At 39.6% G+C, this 25,153-nt stretch overlaps 3 protein-coding genes across 6 annotated transcripts; all 3 read right to left on the bottom strand.

Annotated features, from left to right (window-relative positions):
• Window positions 1-7,044: 7,044 nt before the first annotated feature.
• LOC145470455 (pyroglutamylated RF-amide peptide receptor-like) lies at window positions 7,045-12,936 on the bottom strand. Of its 3 annotated transcripts, XM_081454271.1 has the most exons (5): window positions 12,823-12,936; window positions 11,541-11,686; window positions 10,934-11,204; window positions 8,688-8,939; window positions 7,045-7,392 (listed from the first exon to the last, which is right to left on the bottom strand). In XM_081454271.1, exons 2-5 carry the CDS (start codon window positions 11,651-11,653, stop codon window positions 7,045-7,047), a joined length of 984 nt encoding a protein of 327 aa, XP_081310397.1. In that variant the 5' UTR covers window positions 11,654-11,686; window positions 12,823-12,936. The 3 variants fall into 3 exon arrangements, with proteins under 3 accessions (XP_081310397.1, XP_081310396.1, XP_081310395.1); XM_081454270.1 differs by lacking the exon at window positions 12,823-12,936 and having other exon boundaries at window positions 11,541-11,759; XM_081454269.1 differs by lacking the exons at window positions 11,541-11,686; window positions 12,823-12,936 and having other exon boundaries at window positions 10,934-11,402.
• A 3,541-nt stretch (window positions 12,937-16,477) lies between these two features.
• Window positions 16,478-21,142, bottom strand: LOC145470451 (creatine kinase, testis isozyme-like). Of its 2 annotated transcripts, XM_081454265.1 has the most exons (5): window positions 21,069-21,142; window positions 20,496-20,674; window positions 19,160-19,478; window positions 18,085-18,346; window positions 16,478-17,198 (listed from the first exon to the last, which is right to left on the bottom strand). In XM_081454265.1, exons 2-5 carry the CDS (start codon window positions 20,599-20,601, stop codon window positions 16,833-16,835), a joined length of 1,053 nt encoding a protein of 350 aa, XP_081310391.1. In that variant the 5' UTR covers window positions 20,602-20,674; window positions 21,069-21,142; the 3' UTR covers window positions 16,478-16,832. The 2 variants fall into 2 exon arrangements, with proteins under 2 accessions (XP_081310391.1, XP_081310390.1); XM_081454264.1 differs by lacking the exon at window positions 21,069-21,142 and having other exon boundaries at window positions 20,496-20,681.
• Window positions 21,143-21,565: 423 nt separating this feature from the next.
• On the bottom strand, window positions 21,566-23,554 carry LOC145470439 (kelch-like protein 28). The gene has a single exon (XM_081454245.1). It carries the CDS (start codon window positions 23,507-23,509, stop codon window positions 21,566-21,568), a length of 1,944 nt encoding a protein of 647 aa, XP_081310371.1. The 5' UTR covers window positions 23,510-23,554.
• Window positions 23,555-25,153: the final 1,599 nt, after the last annotated feature.

The following is a 25,153-nucleotide window of genomic DNA, read 5'->3' as shown; positions in this document are numbered from 1 at the left end:
TATTATTATTATTATTATTATTATTATTATTATTATTATTATTATTATTATTGTTGTGGTCGTTGGCAACCTTCCTTGCTGTAGAGAACGAAGAACGTTGGCAAAGTAGAGAGCAGTTCTGCTAAGAAGCAGCAGATAAATTAACGGTTTCATTGTTGATAAACCTACCATGCGATGCTTTCAACCAAATTGCAACTTGTAGCAGGACTGATTATTGTAAAAACATTCTCGTGAGAGTAGATTTAATGTTTTTGTCTTCATTTTTCTAGTTTGTAATAAAGGGTTAAAGTCTTGTTTATATCTTGATATAAATAACCAGGGGAGTAAGCAATGTAATCCCCTTAGAAATGTGTTTATGCATAATGTGAAATCTCTCTTTCAGTGATTCTTGTTTTAACTTCTGTAGTCGTATCTATAGCAAAATTCGCGATCGTGATTGGTTGTGCGCGCCCCTAATAGTTAAGGAATCGATGCGCGATCACGAGGTGTCCAAACACAGGTATTTTATCTTTTTGTAATTGGATACCTACGCCATTCGCACGTCGATAACGTGAGCTTTAATGGCCTCTTAATTCTCCCTATAGTTTTTACAACTTATGGAAAACTCTACTAACTTTTTCACCAAGAAAAAGTTCTGAATAGTCTCGAAATTTGTTATTGCTACGATTACTTAATAACTGGACATGGTACAATTCAGAGAATAATCGTGCCGGCCTGGTGCTGTGCGCTAGTCCAAGTTACTGACCCGATTACCCCCTGAATTGTACTCCAATCGGTCCAATTACTGTTACTAATTGTATTGATTAATTGTAGTTATTTATTTCATGGAACATTTACTGATGTTTTCGACAAGGAATTGTCCGACAAAGTTGCATTGGTTTCCTTGTCACACCAACTGATTGGCATCATTAAGTTGTTCTGATAACGTTTTGTACAGTAGATTTAAAGATGTTTTGGTTATCCTTCATTTCTATGAAACATTCTTTGTAAGTGATATTCCTGAAAGTAAAAATAAAGGCCTTACTACGCTAAATACAGTTGTCGTTTTGAAATGATTCTTTTGACCTACACTTCGTGATGATATACCTGATAGACCTACTTCTTTTCGAGCCTTTCAGAGGGGAGGGAGGGGAGGGACTTCATAGAGAAGGTGGTGGTATATTAACAAGTTAACATCAATGTTGGGAGAATCGCTGATTGCGTTAACCTGTAATTACACCCCTAAGTTAGTTCAGAGGTCAACTAACTAAAATTGGCCAATCAGATTGCTGTCTTGATGGTCCAGTTTTTTTCAACGATTGAACCGTGCACTGTCCGAATAATTCTGTTCCACTGCTATTGGAGTTTCCTTGTAGATATTTTCTTCTAGTTATTGTTTCCTTTTTCTTTCAACTTTCTTTTCCCTGTTCTTTCGGAAAACGTTAGACACGAGAAAACATTAACCTCAAAATTAACGTTAACTTTACAGTGTCGTTCTAGTCCGTCATCGTAGGAAACTTTGTAAACATACTCAGTTGTGAAATAAATGTTACTAACCAAGCCTGCTCCTGACCATACTAGAAGAATATCGGCCTTTTTGTGTACACACTTTGCTGCGCTGGGTTACTTCATGCGGGCATTGTCTTAGTACCGTCCTCGTGCTTGGCTAAAAAGATTTATTTCTCGCTCCAATAGGCCATTTCCGAGTTTCCTTGTGCCTCTGTTTCAAAACGAGTCTCCGTGCAAAACCTTTCATACGAAGATGAGTTTCTTTACATGAAAATAAACATGGTAAAACACATTTCTACATCACACGTAATGGTTTCGCACGAAGACCCCTTTTGACACAGGCAAAAGGCAACTCGGAAGTGGCCTATTCTTGTTGTTGTTGTTGTAATTGCTTGAAAACCCGTCGTCCCATCCTTCAAAAAGTAACAATTTAAGGCGAGGAAGAGTGCTTAAAAAGGGGGAGAGGGAGCTAAACGGAGACTTAACGTTATTAATCAAAGCTAGTTCAGGAACCTATTGATGGTCACAACCACATTCCAGACTTTCCTGTCATTATGGTAGCCGTTTCATCCTTGTGTAACTTTACGGAATTGCTGTACAGCAATACAGTGAGATCACTTTGCATTAATAACTAAATGTCGTTTTGTTACTGAAGATTTTTATTGCCTTACAAATGGGGCAAACGTTTCTCGAAACTTTGTTGTTAAAAGGATAGCGTAAGGAAAAAAAGAATTTTCTATTTTTTAAAATAGTTTTTCCTATAATTTTCAGTGGCTATATTAAATGTCATTTCTAGCCTTCCGTTCTCTCGTTCAGTTTCAGGCACGGATCCAGGATAAATGGTGAGTGCCTCATAGAGAGGTCCAGGAAATGCTCTCTTTAACAGGAAATGTTCTGGATTATTTTATCCCTAAAGTCCCCTTTTAGGGGGTTTCTGGGTAATTCTAAAAATGTGACTGATTTCCTTAGAACGGAGGAAACTGGTATGGATCCGCGCCTGAGTTTATTTAAGCAATAGGTCTTATGCGCAGTTACCTCACATGCTCAAAATTCACCACCAAGCCTCGTTTGCGTGACATTTTCTCAAACTTTCGTTGCCCTCGTGTTGTTTTCATGTGGGTAGGCTTTTTGTCTTTCCACCTCAATTGGGATCAACACCTTGTCGTGGTGGGGTGGCTCGCGTGTTCCAGTGACCCCTAGAGCTATGTTCGAGGGAGTCGTACTCCTGGTAGGGCCACCATGCCAAACAGGTCTAAGGGTAGGAACCAGACAAAGAGAGATCCCCTGGTCCTGCAGGTTGGGAGTTGGGCTGAGGGCTGATAACCCTCTCCCGTAAAAAAAAAAATTATTACAGAAACCAGAAGCAGAGAAAATTCACTGTATCAAGGGGGCGCTGTGACCGTACCTCGTAAGAGGGATTCAATGACGCACGGGAGCCAAATCCAACAGGACACCCCCGGGTCGATTACGCCACTGATGTACCCTAAATACACGCTGAAGATTGGTAACTGGAATGTACGAACGATTTACAGAAGTAGCAACATCGCACAGGTAGCGTGAGAGATGAAGAGGAATGGTGTAGACATCGTGGGCATCAGTGAAACGCACTGGACCGGCAAAAGAAAAGTGTAACTTGCAGAAGGAGACACCATAATTTACTCTGGAAGAGATGATGACAGCCACCGATTAGGAGTAGGTATATTGATGTCAGAAGGTAAAATTAGAGCCCTGATAGGGTGGAACCCTATCAGCGAAAGAATAATTCAAGCTAGGTACTATTCCAAAAACATAAAGCTTACAGTCATTCATGTATACGCACCAACGGAGGATGCAGACGAACAGGAAATAGACGAGTTCTACACAAGATTGCAAGATTTGATAGATGGTGTAAATACTCATGATATGATCATAGTTACTGGGACATGAATGCTAAGGTTTTGTACGAAAACAGGGACTATGAAAGAGTCATGGGAAAACACGAACTGGGGTTAAGGAACGATAACCAAGTAAGGCTTTGTGAAATGTGCGATCTGAATGAGCAAGTTATTACAGAAACACTGTTCCATCGCAAGACCATCCACAAAGCAACATGGGTGTCGCCCGAAAGAAAGACCAGGAATCAAATCGATCATATCCTCATTAAAAAGCGGTTTAGGAATTCAGTGAATGACACAAGAGTTAAGAGGTCTTCAGATATTGGAAGTGATCATTATCTTGTGTGTACAAAAATTAAGCTCAGGTTGACAGAGGTACCGAAAGAAAAGGTTGAACGTAGAGTGAAGTATAGCACGGTTAAGTTGGAAAATGAGTAGGTGCTAAAGACGTTTCACATAAAACTACGTAATAGGTATCAGGCCCTAGAGAATGAAGAACAAGAACCAGAAGTTGAAGAAGTGGAGAGAGAGTTTCGGGTGATGAAGAAGGCATACATAAAGGCAGCAGAAATAGTATTGGGAAGACCTCAAAAAAAGACAAAGCCATGAATCAGCAAGGAGTCATGGGACCTCATAGATTAAAGAGAGGGCGTTAATAAGAAGATCTTGAGTACTCGGTCAGAAAGGGTTAAGAGACAGCTAAGGGCAGAATGCGTAAGAAAGGATAAGGAAGTGAAGAGGAGCATAACAATATTACAGGTGAGGCAGAGAAGGACGCAAGAAACCAGCACATGAAGGCACTTTATGGGTTCACTAAGACACTATGCAATGAAAGATCAGGGCAAAGCACAGCAGTGTTTTAGACAAGAGTGGAAACCTCCTAAGTGGAAAAGATAAAGTACAGTCAAGATGGACAGAGCACTTGAAAGAAGTGCTTAATAGAGAAGACCCAGAAAACCCGACAACTAGTGAAGAAGACTGTGGATTCGAGTTCAGTGAAATAATTGAGGCGATTGCAGTCAATGAGCCAACGTTAAGTGAAGTTAAGGAAGCCATATAGGGACTTAAAAATGGCAATGCTCCAGAGATTGACTCTACTACAGCTGAGTTGTTGAAAGCGAACGTGGAATTTTCAGCAGAGAAAATACATCAATTCATGATAAAAAATATGGAACCATGAAGGGATTCCCGAGGCTTAGAAACAGGGACTTATTGTTAAACTGTCAAAGAAAGGTAATCCTAAGGAATGCAAGAACTCGAGAGGGATAACGTTGCTGTCTGTAGTAGCGAAAATACTGGGCAGGATTATTATAGATCGAATAAGAAAGGGTGTTGACATACGATTAAGGAAGGAACAAGCCGTTTATAGGAAAGACAAGGGAACAACTGACCAGGTTTTCACTCTACGAAATATCATTGAACAGGCAAACGAGTGGCAAGCTACCCTGTATTTGAACTTCATAGATTTTCGAAAAAGCTTTCAATTCCATCCACAGAGAAAGTTTATGGGAGATTATGGGGAGGTATGGAATTCCGGAGTAAATAGATAAAATGGTAAAGTGTTTTATGGCTTCAAGTGTGCAGTGGTGGATGGTGGGGAGATTGGCGACTGTTTTGACATAAAAACTGGCGTCAAGCAAGGATGCAATATATCTGGATTCTTGTTCTCGATCATAATGGATTCGGTAATTGAGAAGAACAGTTGGAAATGGTAAGAACGGCATTACATGGAGGTTTCGTGACATCCAAACTTGATGATTTGGTCTTTGTGGATGACATAGCTGTAATTTCCTCTACCAAACAGCGGATTCAGGATAAAACAACAAGGCTGGAAGAAGAAGCCAGACGAGTGGAGCTCAAGGTCAGTGCAGGAAAGCCGAAAGTGATGAGGATTAACGCGAGAAACCAAGACAAGATTGTAGTCAATGAAATAGACATTGAGGACGTTGATGAGCTTACACACTTGGAAGCGAAAGTGTGTAAGGAAGAAGCTGGTATGAAAGACCTAAAAAACAGTCAATCCAAAGCAATAGGTGAATTCATCAGATTGAAGAACATGTGGCGTTCCAATAGCATCTCAAGGAAAACAAAGTTGAGACTGTATAAGACACTGTTGGTGCCGGTATTGTTATATGCATGCGAGACGTGGAAAATGAACAAAGGAGATCACAAAGCTATAGATGTATTCCACAATAAGTGCCTACGAAAGATCCTGCGAATTAAATGGCAAGATCATGTCAGTACTAAGGAGCTGTTGGAAAGAGCGAGTATGAAACCGCTGAGGGTGGAGGTGAAATATCGCAGAGGGAATATGATTGGTCACATCCTGTGGGAAGATCGCAATAATGATTGTAACATTGCAATAAGCTGGGCCCCAGAGGGGAAAAGGAAAAGAGAAAAGCTCAAGACAACATGGCGACGAACAGTTGAAAAGGAATGTAAAGAGGCAGGGTGGATATCATGGGAGGAAACCAAGACGATTGCAGCAGACAGAGAACAGTGGAAGAACTCTGTAAAGGCCCCATGTGCCACGAGGCATGCAGAGGATAAGCAAAATTCTTTTTATCCTTACTGCTTTGGGAATTGGTTCATGATAAAATTTACATTTTGCATTATCAAGCCGAGGCTTGGTGGTGATTTTTGCTAGTCTGATGTCATCACACATAAGGGCTATTGTAATATAAGCCGCCCTCCACTAACCCCGCCCCTGAGAGGCCTTGACTAACGGGTGCTTCACCCGTATATGGCCAATTCTCTCTATGAGACGCACCTGCAGGGAATAATGATATAATAAGATGCATTCATCAAAACAAACATCCAGTCCAAGATCATGAATAGAAATACCATGGTTCACTGCAGGCACGTCTCTTAGCTATATCATTCATCAAATTTTCGTTCTGTTTATTTTGCCTTTTTACTTAATGTACAGTATTTATAAATGTTTTAATGTGAGGCGAGGTGACCTCTAGAAACCATCAGGCTTTTAGTTAACAACAAAATGAATTATAGAGAGATTGGCCATTAAAACAATATGTATGACATCAATGCCAAACTAGTAACACCAGAAGTACTTCTTCTGGTAAGATGGTATTATAATGAAAATAAATAAAACAACAAGATAATAGGTTTCCCTTGGGGAATGGTCAAGCGCTCGAACGCTACTGCCTTGCAGTTATTTTTTAAAAGGGATAATCCTTTAGTTACTTTCGATAAATTAAAATTCAACTTGATGGAGAGGTCTTGGAAAGCAAACATTAGAAAGGAAGTAAAGAAAACAAGGACCATGCTCCACGGACCACTTTTGTGGAGCCAGTACATGGATTACCTCTGTGGGCCCGATACTCGGACCTGGGTCCTTATTTGTTTTACCTTTGTTTGCGTCCCTATTGGCTCCGATAACACGCTCAATTTTGATATTTCGAAAGTTGGCTCTTCTTCTCTTATTTTTCTTTTCACCTAGAATACTAACGAGGGAGAGTTACGCTGGGAGCGCACGACTCTACTTAACAGCTGATAGGCTGTTTTTCTCTCGAAACGAGGCGGGGATTATGAGAGTTTTTCGTCTCGCCCCAGCCCCTTTTCTTCCATACCACTCTTATACGTTCGTGTTCACTCGTCTGACCCTAACGGAACAAACCGACTGCTAGCAATCTTCGACTCTACAGACACTACAAGGAATGTACTACTCCGTGCAACACAGGGTCGGGTGGGTGGTTTTGTACATGACAGGAAGCTCTATGCTTTGAGTCCCTCTCCTAGCTTGAAGCCTAGACTCCAAGGGATCAGTGCAGCATACAACTGCTTTGATCTTCTCTCTGAATCGTTGGTTCAACAGGGCATATACAAAAGGGTTGGCGGCAGAATTTAACAAGACCATAATCTGTGTGACGGCTACAGCCATGGGACCGATGTTGTAAGGTGCAAAGGTTCTTAAGATGTACACAGTGGAATCTGCACCCCAACACACACCAAATATGGCACTGACAGTTGCAACCATCAGAGTGACTCGCTTCCGCAGCCTGATGACACCCTGTGTAATAACAGACGCAATTTTTATTTTACGATAACTGCTGAAATTCGCGAGCTCTCATTGGCTAATTTTCTTTGCCAATAAGCGGAAGACACATGAATTTATAATTTATGCAATGCGTTTATGAGCGAGAATGGACAATTTGTTATTGTAAAAAAAAAAAAAAAATTGTCGTCAGTTTTTCACGCGTCTGTCCTGCGTATTGATCGTGAATTTCGTCAAAAGTAGCTGTGGGTCCACGAGGCGAAAGCCGAGTGGATCCATAGACTACTTTGAGGATGTTATAACGAAATTCATTGTCAACAACAAGATAGACGCACGAAAAACTGACGTCAATTTGTTAAATACATATATTTAAGGACGTTCGTGCTAATCCTCCGTAAGAAAAAAAAATGGCGGCTGGTACATTTACCCATGGTTCTTAGCGCACGAAAACCTTAACAACGTTCATAAAATCGTACAGAAGAGTTACAAAATCTTCAAACCTAGGCTAAACAATGTCCTTAGTACAGGGACAAATATTGCAAAAATCTGGCTTTCTTTGTGCCTTATAGGCTGTGTTAGGTTTGCAAGGTATTGTGGTAAAATGTACAGCCGCCATCGTTTTTTCCTACGGTGGATTGTTTCTGCGCATCCTTACTGCACGCCACGTCATGCATGAGCTCGCGCGCCAAGTAGTACAACAAACAATGATAGGGCAGATGGCCATTGCTACAGCTTTGATTGGATTTAACGATCTTGGACGTTCGGTGACCCCTATTTTTCTTTTAAAGGATCATTTTCTCTACCGATTTTCTACGTTTAGCGAAAAAATGAAGAAAATCTATCGACTAGATGTTTGAATTTTTTGCAAAATGCACCTTCGAATCGCTTCTTTTTAGCTCTTCGTTTATCTGTGCGACGGTTTCAAATGCCTCTTAAAGGGTTAAGTTTTGGGAAAACGTTGGTAACATGTGGAATTATTTACGCAACAGATCCACTTCTACAAATATATGACTAAGATCGTTTGCTTCCGTTAACTCACCTTCGATAGTTTTAACTATTAACCCCCGTACACCATGCTGAATTAGGCGCGCCAATTTCTCCAAATCAGGGTAGTTTTCCACACGCTTTGTCTCTGAAACAAAGTCGGTGACCCCCAATTTTTTTTGTTGTTGTTGTTTTTTTTGCATTTCTGACACAAGTAACTCATTATCTAACTGTAGTAAAAATTTAAAAAAATCTATCGACCGGAAAATTTTCGCGGGAACGTCCTTAGCCTCTGCCTGGTAAAGAATGTGTTCGTAAACACTTACTCTTTGTCGGAAAGTGAGTTGATTGTCATCGGAACGCTTGAACCACAAAGTATACACAACTCTGGAGTAAAGCCTGACCATCAGTACTAAAGGGAGAACAACAAACACCAGCCATAGCACACTGTAAGCTTTACGCATCCACTTGTCTGGCCATTTCCATGCGCAGAAGCCTACCTTGGAATCAAATTCTGCCACCAGGAAGAACGGCAAATAAAATGTCATGGAGAAGATCCAGGTAACAGGAATGATCACCTGCAATCATAACGTGGAAATCTCATCCCACTGAGTAGCTTATTCATGTGATACCTGGTCATCAGGGAAATGGAGTTAACACACGGTGTAGATTAAAATCCCATAAAATTACTTTGGCGTTGTGGGAAATTGCAACAAGGTGGAAATTTTAATTGTAAAATCCTCTCAAAAATATTTCAACAACGCATAAACACAAACATGAAGCTAAAAAGAATTTTGTAACATGTGGCAAATCCACAGGATCAAACTCACTGCAATCGACCAGGAGTTTATTAACTTATGCTTAAACCCAGTCGCCCCTCAACAGAGCATGGACCGTCATTATGTTGTTGAAAACCAGTGCCATGTTTTGTAAATCGATTGAACCAGGCCACCCATGTCTGGTCTGAGTACAGTGTGGCCTGTGAAGCCTTTCCTCGTGCTGTCTGACGTTGCTGAATACTTTTCGGTGATCAAAGCAAACAGCCACAGGTAGAAATTTGTCAGCGTTCAAGTAGAAAACTTAGTAGTGTACCTCTGATGAATAGATCAATTTATTCATGAATTCATTTGCCTTGATTTAATGACATAAGGATGGTAGAACTGGTTTAATGAGACGCAGATCGTGTAGGTAAATATGGGGGAGTTTGGACAAACAAATAAATTATACTTGCATGTGTTAATGTTTTAAGATTTGTATTATTGAATAGTAAACGAGTTTTGTAGTGGAGTTAACTGATCGCCCAACCATACGGGTGATGTCGCGCTTATATGGAGAAAGAACAAAGGCTTGGCTGAGAACCAATCAGGGAGCACTGTTAAACCGGTCAGACTGGTTTTGAGACCGGTTTCGGATTTGATTTTTTAAAATGGCGACACAACTTACCAGGAATGGGTCAAACTGGTTCTAAGGAGATAATTTTTAGGCAACAGAAAACATTCCGCTGTATGCATGGGCGATTATTCAAAGGAATACCGACAAACATTTTCAGGTGAATAAATGACAAAGTTTATTGAGTAACTTTTCAATACTCGATACAGAGTAATTAGTTATCACTCAATATCTTCAAACAATGTCTTCAAGACATTTCCCAAATCGCTTCGAGAAACAGAGAAGTTACTCGATATATTTGAATACTGCCCATTAAAAGTACCCTGAGTAATGGATAGCTACTCAATTTGAAATACTGAAATACTACTTGCTAAAGTAATTGCAATCGCTTTGACCATTAAAAAGTTACTACGGCGAAATACTCGAACACTGCTCGTTAGAATACTCTGAGTAATTGAGAACTACTCAATTTGTGGTCGTCAGTTTAGATTCATGAGGTAATTAAGAATTACACATTGTACTCGGCAAATATTGTTCATTTTAAACGTTCTGAGTAACCAAACGCTAATCACTTCTAATTAAATTGCTTACTCGGAGTCCATGAAAGTCGACATGTAGATCTAAATCATTTCAGTTTGTTATTGTTTTTTTTCTGACCTAAGCTATACAAACACCCAAAGCGAAAAAAAACGTTAACTATGGCTAATTTTGTTACAACAACAAATACCTTAAAAAAATAACAACTATTCGTAACACAAAACGTTCAGGGAGAGAGGGCGGGAAAAAAGGTAGGAGTACTAAATTTTAGCTTACTATCCAGAACTGACCTCACATTATCGAACATTATATTTATCACAGTGAGCTGGCGCGAATCGTTCATTACAATTTACAACATAGCACGCGCGCGCTAGTCCTATCTAATTCCTACTGAGCCATCATGAACGAAGTCTCATTAAACCAGTTCTACCATCCTTATGTCATTGACTCAAGGCAAATTAAATCATGAATAAATTAACCTATTCATCGGAGGTATACTACTAAAATTGCTTTCTGTTTTCCAGATCTATTGCAACTGCAACTACTCAATGTACTCTTATCTAATCAAAAACCAAAATTACCTGACCTGTGTTATAACATGAAGATTTCTAAAATTTAAACATTCTTTATTACCAATGAGACTGACCTTCAGTTTTCGCTTGGTAAGTTTCCATTTGTTTCCAAGAGGGTACATTACGGCATAGTATCGTTCAATAGCGATTGTAACCAGGGTAACGACTGAGGCGATACCTCCGACCCATGCCACATTACCACCCGTTAGTAATTTGCATAACACTGTACCAGTCATCCCTCCTGGGTGATTGAATGTAAGTCTCAGAATAACGGATGGTGCAATAAACGCTGCAAAAAGGATGTCTGCTACAGCCAGATTCACAAGTAGATAATTAATGGGAACCCTATGGAATTGCAGAAAAACGTATGATAAATTTACAGGCAATGGTAATGGGCAACCAATAAGCTGAAATTTTCTGCCTTTATCTTTCAAGAAGTCTTTTGATCTTCTTTGATGTGAAACATCTCCCATGAATGCTTAATAACTTTGCAGAATGAACATCAGTTTATTTCATAAATGTATTTTAATGCCAGACATGTATTTTTATCCCACACTTTAACCGAGATTGTATTTATGATTGAATTAGCATGCCTGAGAATTATATCTAGGTGTAGCTAAGCGCACCTGACCACTATAAACATTCCACGTTTGACATTTGACAACATGTTTCTTAACATACCTCAAATCTCGATTTTTCTTAACAATCACACAAACAAGAGAGTTCCCCACGACATCTACAGCGATGAGTGCGGACAGTGCCGTTGCTATGGCAACCTTATCTGGTTCAGACATGACGGAACGTTCTCAAAGCTAGTTACACGTGACCTGTTAAAATGATAAGGATTCGCTATGTCTTGAAAATCCATACAAGTGTAAAAAGCAATAAGTTCTTGGCGATAAAAAAAAATCGCTTTATTTAAGTGTCGAAGTATTTAGCTCATCCCGACTGTACTAATTGAGGACACTGAAATAAGCAAACAAATATTGTAAATTAAACAGAAACCTTTTAAAAATCCCAACTGGCGGGAGGCTGACCAATTGGTTATTTACAAAGCGCGGAAGGGCTGAGATTTGGGACCACCACACAAATCCATCCAGTAGCAGGGAGGAGGAACCTCCGGATTACAAATCCAGTGCCCTAACCACTAGTCCTGAAGATTTTAACCGAGTTTTTAAGTAAAATGATTGATTGATTGATTGATTGATTGATTGATTGATTGATTGATTGATAGTCCACGACGCCTCCACGTCGGGATAAGTGTATCAGATTAGCTTTTCGATAATGAATATTTGATGATATTTATACCGCCACTGGCACGAACAAGGAAAGGAAAATGTCCGGAGAAAATGTCATATCACTCTGTTTAAATACTTACCTTACAGGCAACAATCAGTTTGATCATCCTGGGCAAGTGCAGATGAACAGTTTTGTATTTTATCAGCACATTGATTCAGTTGAAAAGCGAAAATGATGATTCTTAACAGTGCGCCGTTTAAGCAATAAGAGCAGTAATTATAGTGGTTTTGGAAAAGCAGATGGCTATTCTTTTCTGTAACTCATTGCAATGCACATCACTCACATCATTACACGAAAAAGGGAAAATAACCAGGAGAATTAAACGCTTTGGAAATTTCACTCCTTTCAGTGGTGAATTTTTCTCTTGGGTGTTAAAGAATGAAGGAAATCTCACCAAGCTCTTTGTACCGAATATATTAAATATGGCATGATTGAAATTGATGTTTAATCATTCTTCAAGTTAAATTTTGTTTTGCTTTGTAGCGGACTTTTCTCACCTTATGATAATCATGATGACACGTAGCACCACAATTTTTTGAGCCCGTTAATAAAAGCAAAATAGAATGAAACTGAAATCTGAAGACAATTATGATTTTAAAGCCAATAACAGTCTGGAGAAGCTTGGGAATTAGAATAAACATAAACTGATAAAAACAAGCCTTACCTTGAGGTATTGATGGGATAACAAAAACAATCAGAATAGTTACTGAAACCATTCCAAAAAATATATCATTAAGGTAATTCCGACGGCGAAACAGCACAACAGCCTGCCGTCGTATTGTTTATTTTCTTTTGACTTTAGCATCAAATTAACATGATAAAAGATTCACTTTTGTCATATTAATTACCCTCCGCTGGGACACCTGCTATAATAGGAAGTCCGCTACAGCAGAATTATTGAAAAGTATACAAGCAATACACATAAAATGGACGATATGTAGGATTAGAAATGGGGATGACAATGTAGCATGAACATAGTATAATAACGATTGTAATTATGTCTATAGTAAATTAGGTACATGAAATTGACGGATTGACGGAAAAGATTCTGTCTACTTGAATTAAGAGAATGACACCACTGTCAATAATTATTGCTAATGACGTGGACCGAGGAAAGACTAAATAAAAGACCTTGTTGTATGTATCTCTGCCTACTGAAGATCTTATTCAACATCTGCGCACTCAGTCCTCAATAACATGCTACCAGCACACTTCGAATTTACTAGATGTCTAGTGTTGCTGAAACCTTATTGTACTTCCTGTGCTACCTCCTGCCCTCCCAGAGAGAGGAAATCTCAATTTTTTTTCTTTCGGGCCTGGAAGCTGTAACACGGGTTAGTAGTTAGCCAATCTGGAAACCTTGCCTACTGTCTTGATATAATGCGAGTCGCCATGAACCAAAATACCCATGGCGAGACTTAACCAGCCTGATTCAGCGGCTGAAAGTACTGACAAAAGCTGATAAGGTACGATTTAGTGTTAGAGATTTTAAGAGAACTTTGAATAGGTGAAACAACTGGAATGAGATTTTTCTCGGAACAGTCCTTCTTCGATAAAGGCCTAAAGAATTAAGGAGAACCTCAGAGCATGATTTCGGGCCCGTTATTTATAATCAGTGATCACTGCAGTCTGAACAGGATCGTTCTTGCAAGGTTGGGACGCAGTGTGATCGCGCAATTTGCTCGAGAGTCTTCATGTTTAATCCAGATTTGCTCCAAAATTTTGCCGAGATATGTTTCACTTTTGAGTTGCGGTTTTCAATGGATTTTCTTGTTTAAAACTGAAATAACACGTTACATATTAAGAGTTGATATCAGTGTGATAAAGCCGAAAATAAAATCCAAATGGATTTCCCTCGTAATTCCCACGAGCACTATTAGGGATATCATTCCCCGGTGGTTGGCTAGCAGAAACATATATAGAATATCAACGTAAAAATATATAGCCACGATATCTATTACTTTAAAATCACGTTTGATACGTTCAGATTTCTATGCAACAAAGTGACTAAAACATAAATATCTTACGTACTAACTCGGCCTCCATTGCATCTTATTCTTCTCTTAACTCTAAACTCAGTGTAGAACGTATATTTTCCCGTAGACAGATTAACTGATTTACTTCGGTAATTTTATACCGCCGGAACAATCTGTATTTGAAAAACTACTCTTACTTTCTTTAAGCAATTTTAACTGTCACCTTATGAAGAACACTCGGACATAATAGGAAAACGCATTCGTGTAAAACACAAGCGATCCAATGTCTGACCATTTTTGTTGCTGTCTAGACGTGTGCTGAAAATTGTAAATAGAAGTATGTCTCGTTCGATGTATTAGTGGTACGATTACAAAACACCAATTACCAAAGAAAGAGATATTTGCATAATGGTAACATTCACTTTTCAAAAACAGAACATTTTTCCGTTAAATTTATTAGCAACACAAGTACCGAAATGGTACTTTGCTGTATCTTTGCTGTAAACCCCTTTTGTGAAGAAATATGGAATATTTGTTGCAGGACACTTTGCGTGTCATTTGAAAATGTGAAACACTCATTGATTGATATCGAACTTCCAGTAATGGTCAGGATTTAATGATTGTGGATGTTACCACAGATGCCGCTAAGAAATGAGTTTCTCATTAAACATTAAACATCGTTCGTTGATTCATTTGTCACAAGTAACATTTCGATCAGTGTTAGTGTGAATGATAAGTAGTGATGTGAAACTAGAATGCTGTGGAACGCAGTAGAATTATGCCTTTGCTTAAAGTATTTCCTTAATCTTCTGAGAAAAGTTTTCTTTAAGACTACGATCGCTGGAAAAAAGGCCAGCGGTCGCTGCGCTTATATGGAAACCACCATCCAGCGATTGTAGATAGACTGTAGCCATAATCTTGACTCGTTCGAAGCGGTCGAAGGGATCATCTGGAAACCGGTCTATTAGTCTTCTTTACAAGGTTACGTGATATATAAATTACCGGTATTTTAGAAGTTTTCTGGCCAATCCAAAGGAGATTTGGGGTCTCCCAGGGGTAACAACTTAAGAGATGTGTCATCGCACCTCAGGATTTTAACGGGAAGAGTATGAGTAACGGGAATGGGTTTTACTTCCTTAACGACAAATAAGCAATTAGTGGCTTAGTTTTCAATTGTAAATTAGGTCTTGGGTGTATGTCACCTCGGGCGTTTGTAAATTTGATTCAAAAATTGGCTTTTAACAGTCTATATAGTTTTTGTTTTACTTCATGACTCACGCTGGAAAACTTACCTTACTTATATCCTGGCTCGCGTAGGGCTTGTCCCTAGTCCTTCGTTAAGAAGACTAGCCTCTTTTAATATTTGGTTAATCACGTTAAATGATTGTAAAAATGATTACAGGAGAAAAAATACAGAGAGTGTATGAAAATATCCACCCCAAACTCGTTCTGGTGCTGTTGTTCGTGCTCACTGAAGTATTTCCTAGTCGGAAGCTCGATCAAATGCGAAAAGAACTTAGCATTTACAGGACTCGTAGAAAGTCTGGAATTCTTGAAAGAAGTATAGATCTGAACTAGTTTTGGAGAGCGGCTGAAGAAGGAATGAGAAACATAACGAGTTTCTAGTGCTTTCCAAGCTGCAATAATTGCTCAACTGCTGAGCGAAATCTTTGCTAGCTAGAATTTCATATAAATATCACAACAAAGCGTTTAGTTGCAAAATCTCGAAAACTCAGTCCACCCTACCTCCTGACATTACTATTGTGTCCGCACTGCATGGTCCTGCATGATGGCAGCAACATGTTAATATCATGTAAATTAACTCTTGAACATCAATACTATATACTTCTCATTGCTAAACATGTAACCGAATTAACTGGACGCTTGCTCTATTTTGCAGGGCAGTCGCTTATTGAGGCTCTTATTAGAGGCGGGCGTTTATTATCATTTTTCCCTTTACATAAACATCTCATGTAAAACAAAAAGGAGATCTTTCCTGTGAACAAATTGTGCCCTGCTTGGAAATAACAGTAGAAACACTTAGAAGAGTACTGCGCTGAGTGAAAGTTAAGATTAGAGCAGTAAGCACAAGGCAAACGGGAAGAAATGCGCTCTGGTTAGGTCTTAGAAGGAAGATGAACTACCGATAGTCTTAATGTTCTCTGACATAGCGTTATTAGGACATCTTCGTATTGTCGGTATTGGGCTGTAACTAGCTTGCAACTGAGGCTAATGCGGGAAGTCTGTTCTTATGCAAATGTATTCTCACGCATGAGCCTCCGTTGCAAGCTAGTCCTAGTCTAACACCGAGAATATCAACAGGGCCTATTGATACAGAATAGGGACGCTTATTGATCATGGGGGCTCTTATGTAATCGGAGCACTTGTTGGTGTGCGGGCGCTTTTTACAGTAGAAGCGCGTAGTAAGAACGTATTCAACAACTAGACGCGTCTATTAGATAGGTGGTGCTAATTGGATGAAAGGCGCTAATTAAATTATGACGATAACAAAATAAAAGTGCATGATGCAACTTAAACTAGTATTAATGTGTTTAATGACCTTTTTGCAATGTAAACGATCAGACGAAATTCCGCTATGATGCTGACTTGTTAATACTGGATTTCTCGAATAAGGTATAAAGTTACATCAGTTTGAGAGATCAGAGAGCAATGTTCAGAGATTTCCTGTCTTGTTGATTTACTTGGGAATCAAGTCATCAATGGATTCTCCATTCTCCAGCTTTTTCTCCATCTCAATCATTAATTGGACACCGTCAATCACTCCCTGGACTTGCTCTACCTCCGAAAATCCCAGCCTATCAGCGTTGGAGATGTCATAAGTTCCACCCACGGATGCCGTGTCCACCCCTCCTGTGCCACGCTTCTGCAGGCGCAGTTTCTTTAGAATGCTGTCCAGTCTCTCTTCGTCCTTGCTCAGTAGTGGGATTTTAACATGCACTCCTCCCCGGAGGCCGGTGCCAAGATTTGATGGACATGTGAGGACATAGCCAAGATGTTCATTCCACATGTATTCATATCCAGCTTCTTTGATCAGCTGTTCGACCTGGTGGAGTGTATTGCAATGTCAGAGGTTAAGTCTGCATACGAGCCAGGTGGCCCATCAGGCCGGAGCTTATCCCGGTTTCTGTAGCATGAAGCGACTAGGAGTATTTCTACTCCCCCCTGGATGGGATGCTGGTCCATCGCAGGGTTACCCCCAGCATTAAGTTCGCCGGTACCCATTTATACACCTGGGTGGAGAGAGGCACTGTGAGAGTAAAGTGTCTTGCCCAAGAACACAACACAATGTCCCCGGCCAGGGCTCGAACCCGGACCGCTCGACCCGGAGACGAGCGCACTAACCATGAGGCCACCGCGCCTCCCACAATGTCAGAGGTTAATGGTTATTTGCCTACCTAACTGGAACCTGTAGGATGCTCATGAAGTTAATCTTTCATAAACTTTGTAACCTAATTATTCAAAATTGCTATGTAAGAAATTACTTTAAAATCGAAAGAAAACTCCAACATTATAGCGTATTCAAGTAAGAAAAAAGTATTGAAAGAAGTAAAAATAAACCAGAAAGAAGCAAGGGTTCTCTAAGCTTGCTTAGGGAAGAGGAACTTGTTAAATTTAGGATGACCTGCCCAATGTATTTAAGGTAACTCATAAAATGCCCGTAATACAAGACATGAATTATATTCCTAATGTACTAAGCGACAATACAGTACCAAACATTTTTCAAAATAATACGAAAGGTGGGTGTAACTGTATTAATCTACAATCTTTAGCTCGTAATATTTGTTCTCCTTCCTATCTATTGTACATTCTCTCTAATGTTTGTTTTGATAATCTGATTTTCCATCAAGACCTAGCTGGTACATGATTTTCCTCCTTCTCGTCGACTTTATCTTGTCTTGTAAGGAGAAATAAGATGTTGGACAGTTTACCTTGTTAAGTCCTGTACAGAAGCGTTCAAACACAGCAGCCATATCTCCACCAGTTTCCATGGAAATCACCCGAGTATGATCCTCCTCATTAATCCACACAAGAAAATTTTTTTTCTCATTATGCCAGATCCCGCGGGCATCGGGCCAGTCACGTGCCATTCCCGCGCACGTCAGCAGTGGCGAAACTGGTTTGTCAAACAGGAAGTGGTCTGCGATAAGCTGTTCTTGTTCAGCGTCTGTCATCCGGTTGAGTGGGTAGTACCTGACAGTAATCAAGAGATAGATCAAATAAAAATAGAGTATAAAGCTGGTGTAGACAGCATTCCAAATTCCAAATTCCAGCATTCCAAAAACTTAACCACTAAGAGTGTGGGTCGAAAGCTGTGACAATAAAATGAGCTACATCTTATAGGTTCTGTGTTTCGTGTAATAAATTAGCATTGTACGTAAAGGGGACTGCCCACGACGATTATCCGTGACGGCAGCAAGAATTGGAAAGACTGGTGCTCTCTCGGGATGTAAATGTAAGAGCCAAACAGCCGTTTATAAAAACAGGATAGCTGTGGAGTTGCGAGGAGTCTATGATTATTAACATATCGGTGCGAGCAGGCTTAGTGCAAAAGAGGTATTTTGGATGCCTTTGAATGATGAAAATTTTTGCAGGCGCCCAAACTCGATCGATCATCATTGATTAAGGTAAATGTGAAACATAGGCACGCAAGGCGTACAAGAAATGTTTTTAGTGAGTTAAATAAGTCAGTGGACTCCGTAATAGTAATGGTTAGGTTAATCCAAAAAGTGTTTTGGTTAAGATGTACTCGCATTTCGCACTTCGCAACTCGAATTCTGCAACTCGCAAAGAACCCAGTCCCATAAAAATACTATAGATTGCAAACCCAAGAACAAGAATCCTGACTCTAATTCTAACCCCAAACCTTTGATTAGCCGTCAAGTAACGGAATTGGCTTTCAGTTGCCTTAGTTGCAAGAAATTCGAAGCAATCAAAGAGTCCAGTTTATTTAAAGCCAAAGTCAACTGATAAAATTAAGTAAACCATATTTAAACAAGTCCTTACTTTCCTTTGAAGTTGCCATCCAGTTTGTCAAGTGCATTAACCACTGCTTTCTCAACTCCTCTCCTCTCAGCACGCGAGCAATGTGGTGGCAAACAGAAGCCCCGGATGGAGCGCCCGGTACGAACACGAGACGATAAGACGTACTTCTCATCGAGTTTCCCGCCTTTGATTTTCGTGAAATCGAGGTCTGTCTTGTGCTTGTCGGTTTTCTTGTATCCACCGTGTCGCATCTCGATTACTGGGTCAAGCAGATCAGCAAACACGTCATAACTCTCCTCGTCTCCTGCTACACAACCAACTGTCATGATAAATGGATGACCTAAAAAACAGCAAAACATACATATATCATCATTTGCAATATGGCTGAGAAAATTTAAAATTCACTCCAACTGGGTGAGAGATAGAACACTTTTCGTTGGTTTTTAATTTGCGCTGCTGTGCAAATTAACTTGCAGGTGTTCGTAAATTTTCATTAATGAACGAGTTTAATGGTATGAAAGGTCCAGCAATTAGGGATTTACACTACTTTTGATGTTTGAAAAGTTTGCCAACTTGCACTCGCCCAAAAGCTCGTCCGACCTTGAGATTGTTCAAATATCACGAGTCTAGTAAATCCCCAAAGCTGTTTTTACCTGCCCATAAGCATAAGCAGCAAGATGCTGAGGGTTATCACGTTTGGTTAGGAAAATGTGCTAATACACTCTACTGCGCATGCGTATGTTGTTTATGTTTGTGCGCTAGTGAGAATATTGATTCATCAAAGTCTAAAATCACACTTAAAAATTTTAAAACTATAAAATTTTGTTTTCCTAAATTTCACTTTTAAAATTTTAAAATCAAGCTTCTAAATTTATTAAATTACTCTGATCTTTTTTAAGTTCAATTATCCTCCAATTTTTTTTCAAATTTTAGCAATGGACGTTGTAATCCGATCTGTTGCTTTTTAACTGAATTTTCGGCGACCTCTGTTCACCTTCATCAGAGTTCATCAATACAATATCAAAGTTCGTTATTGCTCGCGCTACAACCCCGCGCTTGCTGTCGTTTTATTGATTTTTAAATCATGAACGGCAAGTAAGCGCGAGGGAGCGGTTTCCTCTCGTTGATAGCGGCGCTGTCCAACGGCTTCGACACAACTTTTTTGAGGAATACAGTCCCTGCGCATGCGGAAAATAGAACGTGCAGCCACTATTGGCCACAGAAAAGCTGTCTGTGCCTTTTAAGCGCGAGCAGGCAAAGTGATTTTTGTTCGAGAAGCTGCGTTACTTTGCAACCAAAAAGCTGAAAAACAATGAAACTTTTTCAGAAAAAGGACTTCTACATTTCCTCAACTTACCCGGATTATCCACACCAGTCTGAATCACATCGTCCAAAGTGTATCCATTTTTGGTGGCTTTGTCTCTCAACTTTGCATAAATTTCTTTAGTCAAAGCCTTTGCCATGTAGTTGTTGTGCGTGGAAAGATCAGGAAAATCGTCCTCGGCAGAAAACGTCTTGTAAGCTGGTTTGATTTCACTCATTTTGGAAAATAAAAAGGAATTTGCAACAGTGCGCGAGTTTTGTCGACTTCACTTAGTTGTAACAAATTGAAACTAATTACTTAGTCAATAATTGTTACGTAACAGTGAGAGTCTTCATTACCAATTAAATACTTTTGCTAATTAATCACCTAATTTTTCTATCAAACTAATTGCTATTCTAATTTTATACCAGTAGAAGAGACTGAACGCTGTTGATATGTGGACCACTCCTCTGTTTGCCCAGCTGATCGCTGTGACGTTGCTAGCGGCATACTTCATGCAAACGCTATGATCTGTAACCTAAATCTGTAGCTTCCTTTGTAATAAATATATAGCGCCGCAAAGAATTTAGAATTGATGGTGGCAAAATTATTTATTCAACCCTTTACCTGCTGTGTACAGACGTTCTGAAACCAAAGCTTGAGTTTTGCAGAGAACTTAAAAATGCCTTTCCTTCGAAAATGACAGCAACCTGTGCAGAGTTACTTGTTAACACGAGTGAGTGAGTTTATCAACATGATTAGCTCCCAGTTGGCTTGATAGCTCAGTTGGTAGAGCACTGCACCGGTACCGCAGAGGTCATGGGTTCGTAAAAAAAGGAGATGTCATATCCTGAGTTTCTTACATGACGCTGTTTACCACCCGATAAATACGGGAACTTTGCACATGTGTATGTAGCGTTATTTTCTCAGAGTGTGTTAAACAGTTCGTGGTCGTGAAGTGTTCTGTTGTATATTGGCTTTAATTTCACAACTACTTAAGTTGTGTGTACAACTGCGATGATCAACCATGTCTTCATACCTTTCCCCGCAGTTCAAATATATGATCGTTCATTTATTCACTTGTAACAATAGCTTGATTATGGTGACGTATCACCTGACATAGATCACATGACGTGGCACTTGCATTTGACAGAGGACGTAGACTGTGTGACAGAAGGTCCAGATATGCTACAAGGAGTGAAATTTTCCAGTTGATGGTCGGAAAGGAATCCTTTGAAAATTCTCAGTGAACAAGCATTTGTAAATCCACTCACGCCAGGGATAGTTGTTTCATTTTTCAGGTTCCATTCATTCTTATCAGCGTCATAACATTCGATTCTTGTATCTATGCCTATGCTTTCTGCAACTCGCATTACATTGCTCACAGCGTACAGCTTGCCATCAACGGCCAAGAGCTTTTCAAGACGGCCATTCGGGCTTGGAATAAACCGCCACTCGTCTGTCGTTTCGTCATAAACTGAGCATCGATACGTTTGCCACAGCAAATCTTTTTGTTTAGTTGTACCAACAACGATTTTGTCGTTCAGAGCAGCAACCCAAGGGTACCTACTGGCCTCAGGAATGTCGGGTATTTTGCTCCATTGGTCTTTGGTAAGGTCGTATCTGTTGACATCACTGAAAACAATGCTCGCGACACCATACCCCCATTCTTCACCTCCAATAAAATAGATAGCATTCCCTTTGGCTACAATGCGGAAATGATGTCTGAAACCCAAATGATCAAACGATGATACTTCTTGCCATGAGTTTGATTCGGGTTTGTACTGCATAATGAAGGAAACATGTTTCTCCTTGCTACAGGCATCTATCTCCGTGTTGTGAGTGTTGACCGACCTCCGACATAATCCATGATATTTACATGGTTCAGATACTAAAGCGTACATTTCATTTTCATTTGTAACAAATATTTGTTGCAGATATCTGTCGTCCTTGTATGGTAGTCTTTTCCAGCTGTTTGAGTATGGATTATAGCTAATCAGTTGGCGTTGGAATGAGTCCGATTCATTCCGAGATTCTGGATTTAAAGGCAGTGATTCTAATATGCCATACAGTTTGCCCCGACAACCGACAAATTCACTTTGCCAGGGATATAAAGTGGATGATACAGACAGACATTCACCTAAACAACACCATTTGTCTTCATTAGGAAAATAACAGAGAATGTTGGGACCTGCCTCGTACCCATAAACTGCAATAATGGAAGTCTCAAGTGACTTCCTAGGTGTAACATAAAGATCATCAAAGTCTTTAGACTCAGTCAACTTCATCGCGTCTTCAACAAGATAAAAACAGTCCTCATTGTCTTTTACAAGATCATTTGTTACGATATCACTGACTAGATAGTCACGCGACACATAAACCAGTCGAACTTGATGAAATAACTCGGCAAAATATTTCTTTCGCTTGCCTTTGTCGTGATCAATCCATGACAGAATGATATTAAACACATCTTCCTCGGCACGAACATTAATTTCATCGCTTGAAATGAAAATTTTAATATCTTTGCTTGGCATATTCAGAATCTCTTCCCGGTTGGCTGCGTATAAGGCACTAAAATTCGAAAGGATGAATTTTTGGGACTTGGAAAACAGTTCACTGCATCGATATCTTTCGGAAAAGTAGTAGTTTGAAAAACAATCGGAAAAATTTAACCCGTTCTGTAGTAAAACCTCCTCAGCGAGAGTCTTTAAGTTCCGAATAAACAAATAATCGGCCATGATTATCAGGTCTCGGGCATTGTCTTCAGCCAATATCTGAACATTACCAGTGTAAATAAACTCGAGAGTATTTCCCATAACAGACTCGCTAAACTCCTCAAGTCGCACAATCCCTTCTTTTGACTCCTTCATGTCACTGTTCAACAGCTTTTCAAAGAAAGGACTCGCCTTTGAAAGAACGTGTCTGTGAGCTTTGAATTCTTTGCCGTCTTCGACAACCAATATAACGTCACATGGCTGATCGAGTGTGTCGGTTGGCAAAAACACCTCTCTGGAAATTGCTTTTCTTGTTCTCTCAGAAATATCAGAGGTTTCTGATAAACGTGCCATCTAAATGTATAAGGGATTGATGTTTGGTTCGGCTAATTTTCTTGATGACTCACGATGGGCGCGATTGCGTGAGTTCAATCGATTGTGTTCCTGCCAATGGGAAAGCTGTTGGATTTAGCATATTTAATAAGTAGAGTAGTTCCTTCTACGATTTGGCAGAAAAATCTAAATTTGTCGACAAATTCTCAAATTCTTATCCGCATTAAACGGACAGATAGTCAAAGAATTTAACTTGGCACGGCAATATTTTACAATGATGGACATCAATTCCAAAAACCAAAAATTAGAACGTTGTACTATAAAGAGGGTCTACAAAGGTCAACATTGACGATTTGCATTTTTTTTTTCTTTGCGAGATTCGCAGAAAGATAGCATCAACAGGAAGCATAAAAGTTGGACGAAGAGAGACGACGCATAATCATGTGAAGTGAAGTGAATAACACGGATTCCAAGAGCCCTCGTTGGAAACGAGGTGATAAATACTAGACGAGTCGCGTAAAGTCGAGTGTGTTACAGTCACACGCCCCCCCCCCCCCCCCCACCCCGTATCCAACGAGGGCGAATGGATCTTGACATTTCTGTTTGATCTAAACGAAACGATGGTATGAAAAGGTGGAAAAATTTGCCGCGCGTTGTCCACTTTTTGAGTTGAATGAGGCATATCCCAAGTATTCTTTTCATAATCTTCCCGTACCGGCAAAACTTTTCTTAAGGTGGTATGGTACCCTCAAATGGACCAAAAAATTTGTTTAAATATGGTAAAGAAAGATCAATTGTGTGCTATTGCACTCAAGAAGAGAAATTAAATTTCTAGAGTTTTACTCAAAATGGTTGCTATGGAAACCAGCCACAGCCTTTTGAGGTAGTGTTTTATAGTACTGACGCCAACACTTCCTGCTCTTTTACAAAACAAGATTTGACTGTCAAATAAGCATATCATGTAAGTTTCTGTTTTGTTCTGTGATATGAACCTAAGTTTTGACAGTTAACTCTTATTTTCAGTGCTTTTTACAGCTTTATTTGGAAATAACCTTATTTTTTACCACACCCAGTGGACAAATCATCTCGTGTCACGTGACAGACCTTAAAATGTTACGATTTTTTGGTCAGCCCAAGTTTCGGGAATTCTACTTAAAAACCTTGCAAAGTAGAAATGTTGGCGCGAAGTCAGTCGGTACAAAAGTAAACTTTTGAGAAAAATGCACTTAAAGTTTCTTACACGAAGTATTAAGCGTTTAACGACCTACAAATAGCGGAGGTGGGGTGCAGATTGGATCTCGGGGGAGGGGGTGCAATGGTTGTTCTATTTTGTAAAAAGTTACCGCGGTTGTGGGAAATATTCCTTTTCATAGGGGAAATGAATGAGTCTGTGATGGCAATTTGAGGCAAAGCTTTTCACAAATAATTATACCAATCGAGTTCTGCATGTCTTAAAAGTTTTTTTCTAAATGGTTTCGTTCATATATGTTAAAAATAATCTATATTTTTGGTCACGTTCTTATAGTAAACAGTCGTTGCTATGGCCGTTGCTACGTGAAAAAACTTATACCACTGTGTACTTTCCTTAAATTTCACACTCATCTGGAAGGAAATTCGGCAAGATCGTTTCAAAATGTTTTTGACAAGTCCTCAAGGGTCTTAAGT

Source organism: Orbicella franksi, chromosome 15 (assembly GCF_964199315.1).
Source record: "Orbicella franksi chromosome 15, jaOrbFran1.1, whole genome shotgun sequence".
Taxonomy (NCBI): domain Eukaryota; kingdom Metazoa; phylum Cnidaria; class Anthozoa; order Scleractinia; family Merulinidae; genus Orbicella; species Orbicella franksi.
The sequence above is the reverse complement of the archived record's forward strand: the minus strand, read 5'-3'. Positions and strand labels throughout refer to the sequence as shown.

Excerpts from the sequence above, each read along its gene's own strand:
- LOC145470439 (XM_081454245.1), bottom strand. The coding sequence starts at position 23,509 with ATGGCACGTTTATCAGAAACCTCTGATATTTCTGAGAGAACAAGAAAA.
- LOC145470455 (XM_081454269.1), bottom strand. The coding sequence starts at position 11,332 with ATGGGAGATGTTTCACATCAAAGAAGATCAAAAGACTTCTTGAAAGAT. Across the intron at positions 8,940-10,933 it reads TTACCAAGCGAAAACTGAAG|GTGATCATTCCTGTTACCTG; the intron begins GTCAGTCTCATT and ends TTATGATTGCAG. Across the intron at positions 7,393-8,687 it reads AACTCACTTTCCGACAAAGA|GGTGTCATCAGGCTGCGGAA; the intron begins GTAAGTGTTTAC and ends GTTATTACACAG.
- LOC145470451 (XM_081454264.1), bottom strand. The coding sequence starts at position 20,679 with ATGAGTGAAATCAAACCAGCTTACAAGACGTTTTCTGCCGAGGACGAT. Across the intron at positions 19,479-20,495 it reads GACTGGTGTGGATAATCCGG|GTCATCCATTTATCATGACA; the intron begins GTAAGTTGAGGA and ends GCTGTTTTTTAG. Across the intron at positions 17,199-18,084 it reads TCTGTACAGGACTTAACAAG|GTCGAACAGCTGATCAAAGA; the intron begins GTAAACTGTCCA and ends ACACTCCACCAG.